Below are 12,933 nucleotides of genomic sequence, written 5' to 3'. Positions count from 1 at the left end.
TATATCATATTCTTTTGGAATATTAAAGATATTAATTTTAATTACGAGCGGTTCAATGACCAATTACTACATTTTTTAATAACATTGATTCTTAATATTTTTAAATAAAAAAAAATTAGTTTGCAGCGGGTTGGGAGTGCGCATTACGCACAGCGTGTGACAGTAGCCTAGTCGGGAAGCGAGTGCTATGGGTAGCATTGAATATTCATTCAAGGGTTGAAACTTAAAACGCCAAGATTTGTTCATTGTTGGGTCAATTGAAGTCTAAGAAAGAAAACAGAGAGCGAAGAAGGAGAAGAGATCAGAAAAATGGCGTCCAAAGCTCCAAAGAAGGCCAATCTCCTCGATCACCACTCCATCAAGCACATCCTCGACGAGTCAGTCTCCGAGGTCCGTAAAACCCTAACCCCCTTTTCGATCTATCTCTTTTCCACCTTCAAACCCCCTTTTTTTTGTGTATTTAATTCGCTAATTGGACTTGGACTTGCTCCAATTTTGGGTTCGTGTAGGTGGTAACGAGTCGTGGGTTTGTGGAAGACGTGAGATTGAGCAATGTGAGGCTTCTCATTGGGGCAATCATCATCGTCATTGCTCTCTTCGCCCAATTCTACAAGAAGAAGTTCCCTGAAAATAGGGATTTTCTCATCGCCTGCATCGCCTTATATCCTTTCCCTACATTTTAATTTATTTAATGTTGTTTGTTTGTTTTAATTTTGGTTTGCATGAGATAATTGGATGTGGAAACATAAAAAATTTAGGTTGTTACATTTGGGCAAGGTTTTACCTTTCCTTGTAATTCTTGACATTGGAGGAAAATGTGGACATGATGTGGCCTCAATTGTGGTCACAGATAGCCCCAAAACGTTGATGCTGCGGCTGAAATCATGGTTTGTGAATTGTTTTTTAAAACCTTGCATCTGGGATCAAGTCCTTTTGAGGTGGGGATTAAGTCTTTTTGCAGTGGCTAGGGATGCACAAATTGTTCAATTGAAGGTTATCGAGGTTCCTAGTTAAATGAGTTTGGTGCTTTATGTTGAAAGGGAAATGTGATTGCTGGTGTTTATGATTTTTATTCATTATGCTTCAGCTCTGTTTGTTCCTTAACACTTTCGAACGTATGTGATCTTCAATGGGTTGTTGCAGCTGATCATATACACTAAGGAGAAAAATGCCATTCTGTTCACTTATCCTCCTGTTGTAAGTTTCTGTTAACTTAGCTGAGGCTCTTCACTTTAATGCTCTAGTTTTTATTTATGTATGGAAAATAGATGCTGTGTTTCACTTGCATAATTGAATTTTTGTCTACCACCTCCTTGGGTTGGTATATAACAATATATCAGTTCTAAGGTGTTGGATATGAAGATTGTAGAAAATTGAAACACATAATCTATATTACTCACTACTCTTCTAAATGTTTAAATGCTCTATTAGAATATTTGGTGATGTTTTATGACAGGTTGATTTCAATTATTGAAGGAATCTGTTCATCTTTTAATTGCTTATTCAAATTGAAAAAAAAAAACAATCTCTAGACGTTCTATGGCTCCTTGTTTTATGTACTGATTTATTTTTTGTTTCATCTAGCCATTTTAATTCACTTTTTGATATAGAGAACATTTTAGACTTATATGATATCTATTTTGTGTTTTTTTTGTGTGTGTAAGAGAGAGATAGAGAAACTGGGAAAGGGAGGAATATGCCTTTTTATTATTGTTTAAATTTAAATTGGAAATCCTTTTTTTTTTCTGTCCTGAGAGAGCAATGACACCGAAATTTTACTCTGGTTAGCTTGTTAGAATTGTGCCATATATACTCTTAAGATCCGTCCAATAATTTGAGCATGACTGTTTTAGCTTAGTAATCAACATAGAGGCTAAGCAGATCTCTTGTGTATTAAATGAGCCATACATCAAGCACAATTATCAATATTGTGGACTATGGAGCAGTCATGAACTGCTACAAAGTTTGAATAGCTGTGTGTTTTTTAATAGCAGCCATGGCAGCTGCAATTGTGACCAAAATGGCAGCTATAGTGGTAGCTAGAGTGACGTTTTTCAAAAACCCATTTTTTCCTTAAAACATTGTTTTTTTTCGTGGCCTTTTTTTGGGGAAGGGAGGGCAAAGTTGAGATATCCTTCCCCCTTTTTAGAATGCAAAAAATTCCCTAATTGGATGTAGTTTCCCATGGTCCATCTCTGAACTCTCAACCTTCTTTTTTCCCTTATATATACAACACCACCCTCACTTTTCATTGCTGTTTAAGATTTCTTGTATTTGAAATGTGAATGTTTTAAATTTTGGTTGTTTCCTTGAGTTTCACTTTATTTACTTGTTTGTTTTGCTTATAACCCATGACTTTTTTTTTTTTTTTTTTTTGCAAATTATGAATATGTCAGGAGTTATTTTTTTGTAATTTTTTAGCATTTATGTGTTTAGGAGAAGTTATTTAATCTGTATATAAAAATTAGCCCTCTCACTATGTGCTATATCAATTTTGGGTCAGTTGCTATACACCACTGTTCTAGATTGATAACTAATACATCAAGTTAATGGATAGATGAAATTATTATCAGTTTGGTAAGAAATTAATATTTATTTGATACAGTAGTGTTATGAAATATTGAAATGATTGCAGTGAATAACCTTTTAACTTGTACTGGTATAGTTATACTCTATTTTCTTTATCCTTTCAGTTATTGAATTTCAATTTAAGTTGCATGAAAATTGCAACAGGATGATTTTTCACATTCGCTGGGTTAAACAAGACTAATTTCTTACATTGAATATGGCACATCTTTATTTAGGTTGGAAATTTAAATCAGATAGTACCTATATCTTTGTTATTTTAACTTTTGATACATTATCATCTGGAATTTGAATTGACCCTAACATGTTAAAATTCTTTAGGGTTCTAGTTGCTTTAGTTTTAAGTTGGATTACAACAACAACAACAACGCCTTATCCCACTAGGTGGGGTCGGCTACATGGATCAACTTCCGCCATAATGTTCTATCAAGTACCATACTTCTATCCAAACTATTAATTTCGAGATCCTTTTTTATAACCTCTCTTATAGTCTTTTTGGGTCTTCCTCTGCCTCGAATTGTTTGTCTTCTCTCCATCTGGTCTACTCTCCTCACTACAGAGTCTACCGGTTTTCTCTCTACATGCCCAAACCACCTAAGTCTATTTTCCACCATCTTCTCTACAATAGGCGCTACTCCAACCCTCTCTCTAATAGCTTCGTTTCTAATTTTATCCTGTCGAGTCTTACCACACATCCACCGCAACATCCTCATCTCCGCTACACCGACTTTATTCTCATGTTGGCTCTTGACCGCCCAACATTCTGTTCCGTACAAAAATCGCCGGTCTTACCGCAGTCCGATAAAACTTTCCCTTTAGCTTGATCGGTATCTTTGCATCACATAACACCCCCGATGCTTTTCTCCATTTCATCCATCCTGCTTGAATGCGATGATTCACATCCCCTTCAATTTCCCCATCATCCTGTATTACAGACCCAAGATATTTAAACCGTGTGACTTGAGGGATAATATGGTCTCCTATTTTCACCTCTGAGTTAGAAACCCTCCTTCTTTTGTTGAACTTACATTCCATATACTCCGATTTGCATGCAGTGATGCAAACTAGTTGCTTGCTTGGTGATTATTATATTTATAGGTTTTCCATGAACTAAGGGTGTTGATATTTATTTATTTATCTTTGTATTGCCTATAATGGAATATGTAATATTTCATTCATCTTATATTCATAGCCTTTCTGCAGAAGCCCAAGACATTAAAATTATGGTTATCATATTCCAACTTGGATTTTTGTCCCCTTTTCTACAGGGATCCTTTACTAGTACCGGTTTGGTGGTTTCCTCCAAATTGCCTAGGTTTTCTGACATGTACACACTCACTATAGCAAGCGCAGATCCAAAATCAATTTCTGCAAATGATCAAGTACATTTCACCAAAAGTGTCACTCAGTGGTATCTTTCTCTGTCTCTCTCTCTCGCTTCATCCCTTAACTTATGTCTGCTCACACGATGACATTGGACATATGAATCAGTATGCAGTCATCTCTTGTATGCCTTTTGGAGATCAAAGTGCATCAGTCTGTTTTTGTTTGGATTGCAGGTTCACTAAGGACGGAGTCTTAGTTGAGGGCCTGTTCTGGAAGGATGTTGAAGCTTTGATAGTTCAATATACTAAAGAACCAAAGAAGAGCAAGTAATATGGAGACATGAACTTTGGTTTTGTGGAAAACTTTTTGGATGAGAAAACATATATTTGGATATGGTTTATAATTCTATACTTAAGACATTTAAAATAGAACTGAGGGAATCAAGCTTTTACCAGCTTTAGAGCACAATTTATTCCCATATTTCATCAGCTTATTTCGTAGAAAAGGCTTGAACCTTTATTTTCATTTAATTTTCTAAAAACTATTAATGGTTCTCGAACACCCTATTTTTTTTCTGCCTTTTTTAGGGGATAGAAAAATAATTTTTAATATTAAGGAAGATAAGTGTACACAAAATGAAGGTAAGACACCAACAAGAAAAATTATAAGAGAAATTATATCCTGGTTCGAGACTATTACGCCAATTGTGGTAGCAGTTTCATTTCTCTTATTTCTAAAGTCCTGTGTATTCAACTTTTCTATCATAAAAAAATCTTCATTCCAAATTCCGCTGGACCACGATGCAGAATTTGGTGTTCATGATATTATCAATTGTTTTAAAATCATAAAAAAAAATGGCGATTGTGCTATTCATTTCACATTGTGTACACCTCAACACAAATATAATACATGTCAATTCATGCTTGTAGTCTTCAGCCTTAATTTGGCAGACCCCTCCTTACGATGCTTGCTATGTGCCTATGTGGTTGTTTTCCCTCACGCCACAAAACAACGGTGATTTTGGGGTTTATAAAGGAGATAGCGAGCGAAGAGAGAAACAAGGACTTTCAAATTTCAATTTGTTCTAGAGGTGACTGTTGTATAGGTTGACGTTAGTTAACATATGTGTAGATAACATGTAATAATACAGAAAATTTAACCATAGTTGAAACAATGGTCAGGCTAACAACCACTCCTAATTCAGTTAATAGAGTGGGTTGAAATGTCAATTTGACACAAAAAATAATAAATAAAAAATTGAGTGTCATTTTCACAAACTTGAAAGTGATCGTTAAATCTCTTAAAATTCATATGGATGTATCATTATCAATAATGTGTTAGATTTCTATCTTCTTTTTTCTCATGACATGTGCATGTTCTTACTTTTTAATAATGTATAATATTGAGCTAATTTTCTAATATATTATCGAACAATATTATGAAGTGAGAGAGTTTACTTGTCGAGTGAGGCAGAACTCTTATGCCATCTTATTGAAAAATTAATAATTAGTAATAAGAATATGTTATTTACTTGTTTTATATTTATTAGAGGGCAGGTAAATGTTTGACCAAATGATTGCTTCTAAAGAACTACTCTCAGTCATAATACCTAGAGAGAAAATATCATGGCAAAGATATGATAACTGAATTTATAAAAAAAAAACGATAACTGAACGAAATTATTGGTAAAGTAATTGAAATCCACAATGTAAAATGCAGTATGTCTTTTTCAAGTGTATTATTCAAGTTGAGACTTGAGCCAATCCAAAAATATCAACTCTCCAATTTAGAAGGTTAAAAACATGGAGTTTATTTAATTATTTCCAAACTATTTTTTTAAAATTTAATTTTTTAATTATATTTTTCATATTATTATCATAAATAATTTTTTTACTTGCATTTATCTTTATCCTCTAAATAATTTGTGTACATTTTTCCTTTTATTTTCCCTTCATCAGTTTGGGTTTCTAATTAACATTGATGCCAATGCAATGCAGATTGTCAAGGGACCAACGACGCAGACAGATTTGAGAAAAACGAGTGCCTTGATAATGAAATCGGTTTACTTTTAATTTTAGTTTTTAAGCCACTTATATATTGTTATAGTCGGTCCTAGAGTCCAGACAAAGAACCAGTAAGAGCAACCTCAATAATTTTTTGGGTATAATAATATAGGGCATGTTTGCTTGCTAAAATCTTTTTTTAATTGTAAAGTATGTTTAGAAAAATATAAAATAAATATGCCAATTAAAATTCATTTTAATATAATGAGTTAAATTAATAACATCTATTAAAAAAATGATAAAATTACCTTTTAAAAAAAATGATAAAATATACTCCATCAGCCGTCCAGGAGAAAAAATAAGCAGAAAAGAAGAAACTAAAGATGAGCCCGTTCAGGTCATTTTTCTTCAGTTTTATGTGCTTGCTTACGTCCTTTCCCGAAGAAAAATAAACCTTTTTTTATTATAAAAAATAGAATAATTTTAGAGTATGAGTGGCATAATCATAATTAATCGTTACACTATTTATGAGAAAATTGTTCACAATTCTCTTCTCCCTTATTTGGTCGTAGTGGAAAAATATTAAGATTATAAATTTTAAATTATTTTTATTATAAAGTTCCTTTTCAAACTAAACAATTTTATTTTTTTTTGTAATCAGGTTATAAATAAAATGATATTGCTGCTGAAGGCTAATATTTTAATAAATATAATGTTTAAGCTTTTTATGAATATTAAAATTAATTTTTTAAATATATATTAAGTTTAATAAATATTAAAAATATTATATTTAATAAATACAAATTTTATATATCTAATCATATTATTTAATTTGACTTTATTATATTTAATAAATGTAATATTTAATGTTGTTAAACAGTCAATTTTTTTTACAGGGTTAACAGTCAACTTTATTCATGATATAGTGTATTATAGTATTCGTCAATATAATATACATTTAACTTAAATGATATTGTTAAATAGTTTATATATTAAATACATGTTAAATATAATAAAAATTACATAATTTACGCACATATAAAACATATTAGTATATTTGTTTTAAAACATTATTATTTGTTTTAAAATTCATCTTATAAAACATATTTTAAATTTTTTTTTAAATAATTATGATATATTAGTATATTACATTAACATGTCTTACTAATTTGGTATCTAATTGTATAAAGGCAGACGTGACAGATCTATGAATGGGAGATGTTGTGCGAGTATGTTTAAGTAAAATTAAATTCAAATTTTTTCAGTAATATTTTTATTTTTTTAAGTTTAATGATCGAAAAAGAAAGTGATGTCTCTATTTTAAGTTTAATGATTAAAAAAACGTGATCAGATGAAAAAATTCGATGCAAATATAAGATTTGATCCTTAATAAAATAATTAACATAAAAATTAAAATCACTTGATCAAAATTTAAAAATGTAAAGATATAATCAGGGAAAAGAAATTATTAAAAAGAAAACTGTGTTTAGAGTTAAGAGTCCTGGCCCTGGCACAGGGTGGCCATCATTATCACCGTCCGTATTGGACGGTGTCGTTGTCAAAACCTAATCAGAGAGGGTCGGCCATAGCTCCGACGTGGCACCGCCTCACGCTGGAAAAGCGGGACCCACAGAAAGCTGACATGGCCTCATGACCCCACCAACCAGTGCGCCTGGATCTGAAACCAGTGCCCTAACCTCCATTCCATAAACCCATTTCATGTCCGCCACGTCACCCTGGCCCGCCTTCTATTTGTAGAACAACTTGCTATTTCCCTTTCTCTCCATTTCGAGCGTTACCTCCACCTGTTCAAGATATTATTTCTCTCTCTAAAACCTGTCCACCCTCTCTCTCTAAAACCCTTCAAAATCCCTCGAATCTGTATTGCGTGACTGCTCGTTCGATTGACATTTGCTCTCGATCTCCCCTAACGGAAGAAGCTAGCTAGGGTTTCGGATTGATTTCTCTGCTCATAATTATAATCTGATTTGTTTTTCGGAAAATAATCTTAATCTTGCTATGGCAAGCCGGAGAGAACGAGATTTGTTTCACAGCGACGAGATCGATCCCGTGGACGCGTTGAATGGTGAGGATTTCGACGATTCGTCATCGGTGGAGAGTGCTACTTCCGGTGGTTCGAGGACGCAGGTTGGACTTACGGAGCGGTTGACGGATATTCTCGTTGACGAACGCGACGGCGATCTGTTGATTCAGCAGACTAATAGAGAGGACCGGTTGTTGCAGTGGCTTCAGGCTCTTGATATGCAAGTTATGGGAGCGTGTCGCGCTGACGAGCGGTTGAAGCCCTTGCTGAAGATGAACGCTGCTTGCGGCGTCGCGGAAGATCCTCTGCTGGCTCAATTGACTCAGGTGAGACTTCTTCTTGACGGTTCCGATGACTGAACTTCGTCTTCTTTTATTCATCTTGTAACCAACCTTGTTTCTTTCAACATATATGCAGCATTTTGAGCCATCTGAAGTTGGAATGTTAGCTAGATGCTTCTGCGTGCCGCTTGTTTCGATCCGCGTCGGGAAGATCAACAAGGAAGGGACTCGCTTCTGCCCTACTTCGATTAGGTAACGCCATTTTAATTTTTGAACCTGTGCGGAATTTGGCTTCCCCTCCACCCCTAAGGATGCGATAAATCTTTTTGCGATTTTTTTATTGTATATTTTGTTGTTCGATTACTCTACTTATTTGCATTGAGAGTTCCATTGGTTCTTAGTGTTTGATTTGTGTATTTTTGTTGTTCTCTACTTCGATTAAAACCGGTCATTGTCTGTTGATGCAAATAATTCTTATGTCTAGCCAGTCAAATTATCGACTGGATAACTACTTTATATTATTCATACTGCCATAACAATCCGCCGGCAATTCATTGTGTGCTTTCTGGTTCGGGAAGAAAAATGTGGATCAAAATTAGGCCTGATTTTGGTGGGGTATGTAAATAGCCTGGACTAATTATCGTTGGCTAAACAATTTGCCTGACAAGGGCAGGCCTTATTTGATATGTTTGTTTTTTCCCTTAATAGTTGGGTCCTGTGAGTTCATTTATACTGGATTCCAGGGTCCTGCAGCTGTTAAGTTAAAGACTTAAGGATTTTTTATTCTCCATGTGGAATTGTTTCATATCATTTGAATTGAATTTATTTATTTATTTTATATGTGCTTTATTGCGTTTATATTTGTTATCTTCCTTGTTCATAACTGTGGAATTGATTTTTCTGGTGGTTATAGTCAATCACTCATGCACTTTGTTTTGCTACATGGCTGTTCCTAAGATCGAAGTAGCAGTTATATCTGTTATGTATGAACTATTATTGCAAATTTGTTGCATTACTTCTAATTATCTGTATTTAGCAATGCGAAAATCCTTAGTTTATTGGATGATCGGTAGTAATTACTAGAGTCTGTAGTTTAGTTTATTGATGGTAATAATGTGATATGCTCATTCTTCCAAGTAAAGATGTCTTTTGACTTGTAGGTAACTGGGCGTATTCTATTATGATCTCTGAATTAAGAGGAAGTAAAGGTAGTTTCATGATCCTATATTATATATATAATTGCTGCTCAGATTTTCAGATCACTATAGGTTTGAAGCTTTTTATGTAGGGAAAACAGCACATTGACTAGTTTACAGAATCTAGCAGTATAACATGTATTTGCATATCTGTATGTTGTGTTTTTCTATGTAAATGTATTGTAAGTTTTATGTGTTTGCATTGATATGCCAAACTTGTTATTTTCGTGAGCACCCCCCTCAAAAAGAAAAAATTAATGTATCAATATAATCACATATTCATAGAATGTCTTTTGTTAATCATCTGACTTGGTGAGATTTAATGGGAAATTTATTCAGTGTTTGATTTTGGTTTTATATGCTCTAAACTAAACATGAAACAACACTCAGTAGAAAGCAGTGATAGAATTAATTTGTTCTTTTTGAAGTGGATTATCTATCTGTATTTAAAATGATGGAAAGGGTTCAATATGTTAGTGATTTAGATTTTTTTTTCTTGGGTAGTTGTATGACCGTACTTGTGTCTTAAATATGTCTTTTGGTAATTAATTATGATTTTGTCATTGGTAGCAAATGACTCTGCCCACAAAACTAACAAGTATTATATTCAATTTAGTAACACGTTTCCTGAAAGACAAGAATGTTTTTCAACTGGTAGGAATTTCATACCCTGATTGAGAAAATACTGTGACAAGGATAACTAGATGGATTCATTTGGTGTATATTTCCTAATTTAGCTACATCCCAGAAAAGACTCAATTATTTTTGTGATTCTAGTAAAGAAACATGGTCTGTACTATTCTGTTATGAGGACTGAGTTTTGGAACTAAAACTTCAATTTTTAATTGGAAGATACCTGTTATGTTCTTGGGCTAAAGTTTTGAAGATAACTAGTCACAATTTCATTATACAATTTTTATATGTTGTTTGTCTTCTTAATTTGTTTCTGTCTTCTTTATCCCGTACTAAGGTATCATCACATCTAAACTTGTGCACAGGGGTAACTTGACACTTGTACTACTGCCAAGTTCTGATCTTCGTCTCTCGTTCATAGGGGATGATGGTAGAACAGAGAGATTATTCACCCTTACCAACAAATCCCAATGCTCTGGTGTTATGGTTGATGAAATCCCAACTGATAGTTCTGGCCGATCCTTCCTTGTAAGGACTCCAGATAGCAGAATTTTTTATTTCTGGTGCTCTGAAAAGTCCAAGCTTTTGGGAATTGAATTACTTGGAAAGGTAATTTTAGCTATTCTTCTTGATTGAACTTATTTGCTTAATTTTAATGTTGTAGTATTTGATATGAATTTATTCTGCATTCTTCGTTGTTTCTCCTCTATTTTATTGGAGTTTTGAATATATTTAATGATTAATAATTTTTGTCATCAAACTCATTTTTGTATGAATCAGATGAAGGATTTGCTCAAGAGAAAACCATCCATTGTTGAGTTGAGTGGCATTAGCAAGTCACGACTTGACTGCTTTGCAACTCAGCTTCGGGCCTTTCTTGTGGGGACAACGGGAGGCAGAAGTCATGATAGTTCAGTCTGTGCTTCAACATCTGCTAATTCCATGTCTTGCTCCAATGTTGCTTCCGAAAGTTCACACCCTTCATCTTCAAAATTTCCCCGATCACGAAACATTGGAGGTCAGACAGCAAAGGGAGATACAACTCTTTACCAGAGTATTCTTAGTCCAAGATCAAGTTCTTTTAAAGAGGTTCCACCAAGAAACTTGTCTTCTCACAGGATTGCAGCCAGGGAGAAAATTAAACGTCGTGGTGATAATCATCAGCCAACAGTTGATACCTTGACAAATGATTCAACAAACATTTTGGATTCATCTTCCACTTCTGATCATGACAAAGCATCAGAAGTTACCAAAACTCTTGAGTTTTCACCAAGTTTTCTGGGTTCACTTGGAAAGCTTGGTGATGTTCCGTCAAGCATGGGGCTGGGTGGGGAGGTCCTTCCCGGGATGTCACCCGTTTTTTCTCCTTACTATTGTTGGTGTCCCCCAGGGGTTTCTACCTGTCCTTCCATTGCAGCGGTTACGCAATTCCCCAACTCATCTATTGAAACATTGCCTTTTCCCTCAGGTGCCTCTTTATTACCCAATCCTCTATCGGCTAACTTGTTAGATCCAGTACATCCTCTTAGTACTTCCATGGACTTTCCTCCTTTTTTCCCTGATCCACTGGTGAGAATGTCCTTGCCATCTCAGCAGATTCCCACTTTCACACCATTAATGTGTGATCCAATTGTTCATGTCCCAGTGATTGACGTGTGCTCTTCAGGTCAGGGCTATCTTGTGAGTGCTGGCCCTGCAATGTCACCTAGCATTCCACCATTGCATCCAAACCTTGTGAAGCCATTGATTCCTGAATCTGATGCTGTGGTGAAGGGTGCAAGAGAGACTCTACGATTGCTACTTAGTGGTTCAAGCCAGGGTAACCAACAGATGATGAGGGACACTCTGCCAGCAATTTTAACTAATCCAGACGAAAAGCAAAACAACATCCTTGTGGCTGGCAGTCGTGGTCTTTACACCGGAACCAGAGATATTAATGCTATTGCAAACAGCATTGCTGCTATGGGATTAGTATCACTGTCTGGGGTATCCAAGGTAGAAAGTGGAGGCTATTCGGAGCTATGTGAAAACTATGGGAATTTGGAAGCAGTGAAAAATTCTAATGATTCAGGTGGTGCCATTTTGGATGATGAGGGCGGGTCTTTTGATTCTAAGCAGTAGTGTAGTGATGAGTGCAATTATGTTTTTTTTTTTTTTTTTGATGTAGATCTCTTTTGTCCAGCAAATGTAGATATGTGCTGTGGCACTTTTGAATGGTTTTTAAGTTAAAATTTCACCATTCAAAGCCTTGATGATTCTTTCTTGATTAGATATTTGGAATGTGGCTGAATCAGATTTTGGCTAGCTGTATATCCGTTTTCAGTGTATGTAGTGGTAAATTGGTATGGAACAATATGACAATATCCGGTTTCCTTTTTTTTTATATATAGGCTAAATGAATATTATTAAAAAAAATCATCAATCTTAGCACATTGGAAATAATAGATTCCAGGACAAAATGATGTGCTTGCTACAGTAGACACCCTCACCCATATATACCCCAAATAAATTCCACTGAACAAACATGCTGCTGCTTCATATTTTGACCCTGATGTGACGGTCCCTACGTTTTTATTCTCTACATTAACCATAATAACTACTTCCTATCTTTTGTATATCCAAAACCGCGAGGCATATGCAGTGTTCATGTGTATCTTTTATTTAAGTCTTTTATCTATTATGATTTTTATTGTGTAAGTTTATTTTCTAGCATCTTTATATTAAGTCAATGGTTGTCTTAAATTAATTCTAATATCAATAAAGCTGTTAACACTATTTCAATTTAAGTTCTATGCACTTAAATTTTTTATGAACTGTTGCAAACGTGATACCCCTCCATCAAATGAGTCGATTGTACACGCACA

At 34.5% G+C, this 12,933-nt stretch overlaps 2 protein-coding genes across 2 annotated transcripts; both read left to right on the top strand.

Moving 5' to 3' along the window:
- Nucleotides 1-240: 240 nt before the first annotated feature.
- LOC100499695 (uncharacterized) lies at nt 241-4,339 on the top strand. Its single transcript, NM_001251559.2, is given in 5 exon segments — nt 241-390; nt 510-661; nt 1,116-1,197; nt 3,855-3,997; nt 4,146-4,339. Coding segments are annotated over 5 exon segments (555 nt in total). The 5' UTR covers nt 241-309; the 3' UTR covers nt 4,243-4,339.
- Nucleotides 4,340-7,690: 3,351 nt separating this feature from the next.
- On the top strand, nt 7,691-12,430 carry LOC100819235 (uncharacterized). The gene is made up of 4 exons (XM_014769816.3): nt 7,691-8,285; nt 8,377-8,492; nt 10,435-10,678; nt 10,850-12,430. The coding sequence occupies exons 1-4, from the start codon at nt 7,935-7,937 to the stop codon at nt 12,188-12,190; spliced, it is 2,052 nt and encodes a 683-aa protein (XP_014625302.1). The 5' UTR covers nt 7,691-7,934; the 3' UTR covers nt 12,191-12,430.
- The last annotated feature ends 503 nt before the right edge of the window (nt 12,431-12,933 follow it).

This window comes from Glycine max, chromosome 2 (assembly GCF_000004515.6).
Source record: "Glycine max cultivar Williams 82 chromosome 2, Glycine_max_v4.0, whole genome shotgun sequence".
NCBI classification, from domain to species: Eukaryota; Viridiplantae; Streptophyta; class Magnoliopsida; order Fabales; family Fabaceae; genus Glycine; species Glycine max.
Note: the sequence above shows the minus strand (reverse complement) of the source record. Positions and strands in the feature narration are given on the sequence as shown.

Excerpts from the sequence above, each read along its gene's own strand:
- LOC100819235 (XM_014769816.3), top strand. The coding sequence starts at position 7,935 with ATGGCAAGCCGGAGAGAACGAGATTTGTTTCACAGCGACGAGATCGAT. Across the intron at positions 8,286-8,376 it reads TGCTGGCTCAATTGACTCAG|CATTTTGAGCCATCTGAAGT; the intron begins GTGAGACTTCTT and ends ACATATATGCAG. Across the intron at positions 10,679-10,849 it reads GAATTGAATTACTTGGAAAG|ATGAAGGATTTGCTCAAGAG; the intron begins GTAATTTTAGCT and ends TGTATGAATCAG.